Source organism: Etheostoma spectabile, unplaced genomic scaffold (genome assembly GCF_008692095.1).
Source record: "Etheostoma spectabile isolate EspeVRDwgs_2016 unplaced genomic scaffold, UIUC_Espe_1.0 scaffold123, whole genome shotgun sequence".
Taxonomy (NCBI): Eukaryota; Metazoa; Chordata; class Actinopteri; order Perciformes; family Percidae; genus Etheostoma; species Etheostoma spectabile.
This window is the reverse complement of record NW_022605572.1, coordinates 413,371-415,021: the sequence shown is the minus strand read 5'-3', so window position 1 is coordinate 415,021 and position 1,651 is coordinate 413,371. Positions and strand designations below refer to the sequence as shown.

Here is a 1,651-nt window from a genome sequence, read left to right as displayed (position 1 = left end):
GGGGAGGCTTGGACCCCGTTGAAACTGCGTGCAGTTCTAGTTTATATTCTTATCAAACTTTATATGACCTTCTACCTCCCTGGTTAATATAAGAAGTCCAAAGAAATTCTAGATCTCTTCAATCCCTATGTACGAGTATCAGTATGTGATCTGTGAAAAGAATTAAAGGATAACATACCCCACAGTACTCCAACAACTTAATGATCTCCTCTTCATACACTGAGTTAATTGCATACTGCTTCTCCAGCTCTCTCCAGTTCACTGCTTTACTCAGTACACCCTACACACAAACACAGACACACAGCTTTTTTTAACCAATCTCCGGTGCTGAAAAATAAGTGACAAAAACTGCAATGTCATAAATTACCACTTGAGGTTGGTTCCAAAAGTGAGTCAATCCTGGTAAAATGCCCAACTTTACAGAAAAAATAAACTGTTACAACCTGGTACAAAAAAGGTTATGGTCTAATGTTCCCCACCATGATAACTACTTTACCTCTTAGCTTCTTTTTGGATTAGCTGCTTTTACCTCTGTCAAACCTATGTCCCAGACTTTCTTAATACAATACTCTATGCTTTAATGCATAACATTTTGATATTAATGAACGTCTGTGTTTAAGCCATTTCCAAATGAGTTGCTACAAAAGCTTATGGAAGCAAATCAAATATGGACTATGGAAGCAAATCAGTTTCATCGGATTTTGAAATTAAAAAGCCATTGAATTTCTAGCACTAAATACTTATGCATAGAAATTATGTTTCTCAAAAGCAAATCAATTCTAGAATCTAGATTGAGAGTTTGCCATTGTAGCAGCAGCAAACAACTGGAAACTTTTTAAAATTTTTGTCTGCTATTTAATCACTAAATTTTTTTGGAGACTTTTTTTACACGTTTTCGGACTTTAGAAGCTCCAGTCTGATGTGAAAGCCAGTTGGTGGTAGCTGGGATTGCTTGCTCGCTGGCCGGCCAGTTATGCTCACAGACCCCGCTGTCAGCTGGAAGTCTCTCAATAGATTCATGGTTTATTTGTTCAAATAACAAAACATAGTTATCCATTATAAGATAAACAGCAACCTGTGGTTATTTGCCTTTCGGAGTTAAAAAAGCTCCACAAGCAATTGCAGGCTTAACGTTTGCGAGCTCGCTGGGCAGCAGTAGGAGGAGTAGGAACAGCATCTGAAAGGGCAGAGAGATAGGTCTCTCTTTAACATAGCTTATGTGTAAATAATAAATAATAGCATGTTATTTAGACTTAAGGGGAAATATCAACACTTATAATTTTCATTCATTGGCAGGTACAACAAATGTATTGCACCAGACATAAAAACAGTCCATATAGGCTACCATCTGTTGTCTCTGGGCATGTAGGCTATAAATGCATTTCTAGGCTATAAAAAAAAGAAACAAAAAAAGATTGCCGTTTATTATAATGGATAATTGTGTTCTATTATTTAAACAAACAATTGAGGAAATAAACTTGTCTATTGTTATTCTGTTCCAGCTTGCTTATTTGTAAATACACTGTTCCTGTCATTTTTTTATTATTATAGCTGTTTACACTTTTCTTTTCCCTGTTTCTGTCTTTTATTGTCTGTAAAGCGACCTTGGGTGCTTAGAAAGGCGCTGTTAAATAAAATGTATTATTATTAT

General features: G+C 35.8%; 1 protein-coding gene and 1 long non-coding RNA gene across 7 annotated transcripts in view; one reads left to right on the top strand and one right to left on the bottom strand.

The window, feature by feature from the left end:
* Positions 1–1,651, bottom strand: part of abhd18 (abhydrolase domain containing 18) — a 25,019-nt gene that overhangs the window by 11,178 nt on the left and 12,190 nt on the right. For 5 of the 6 annotated variants that reach the window (XR_004331023.1, XM_032510633.1, XM_032510631.1 and 2 more), the window contains one exon: positions 179–280. The exons of the other annotated variant lie outside the window; for it this stretch is intronic. Coding sequence is in view for 4 of the 5 variants with exons in the window: in XM_032510633.1 (XP_032366524.1) it covers positions 179–280 (102 nt within the window). In the remaining variant the exon portion in view is untranslated. The remainder of the gene's footprint in view (positions 1–178; positions 281–1,651) is intronic. 6 annotated transcript variants of the gene reach the window in all.
* Positions 1–1,651, top strand: part of LOC116685713 (uncharacterized) — a 7,815-nt gene that overhangs the window by 3,200 nt on the left and 2,964 nt on the right. The window contains exon 2 of the long non-coding RNA XR_004331024.1: positions 458–463. This is a non-coding gene — a long non-coding RNA (uncharacterized LOC116685713). The remainder of the gene's footprint in view (positions 1–457; positions 464–1,651) is intronic.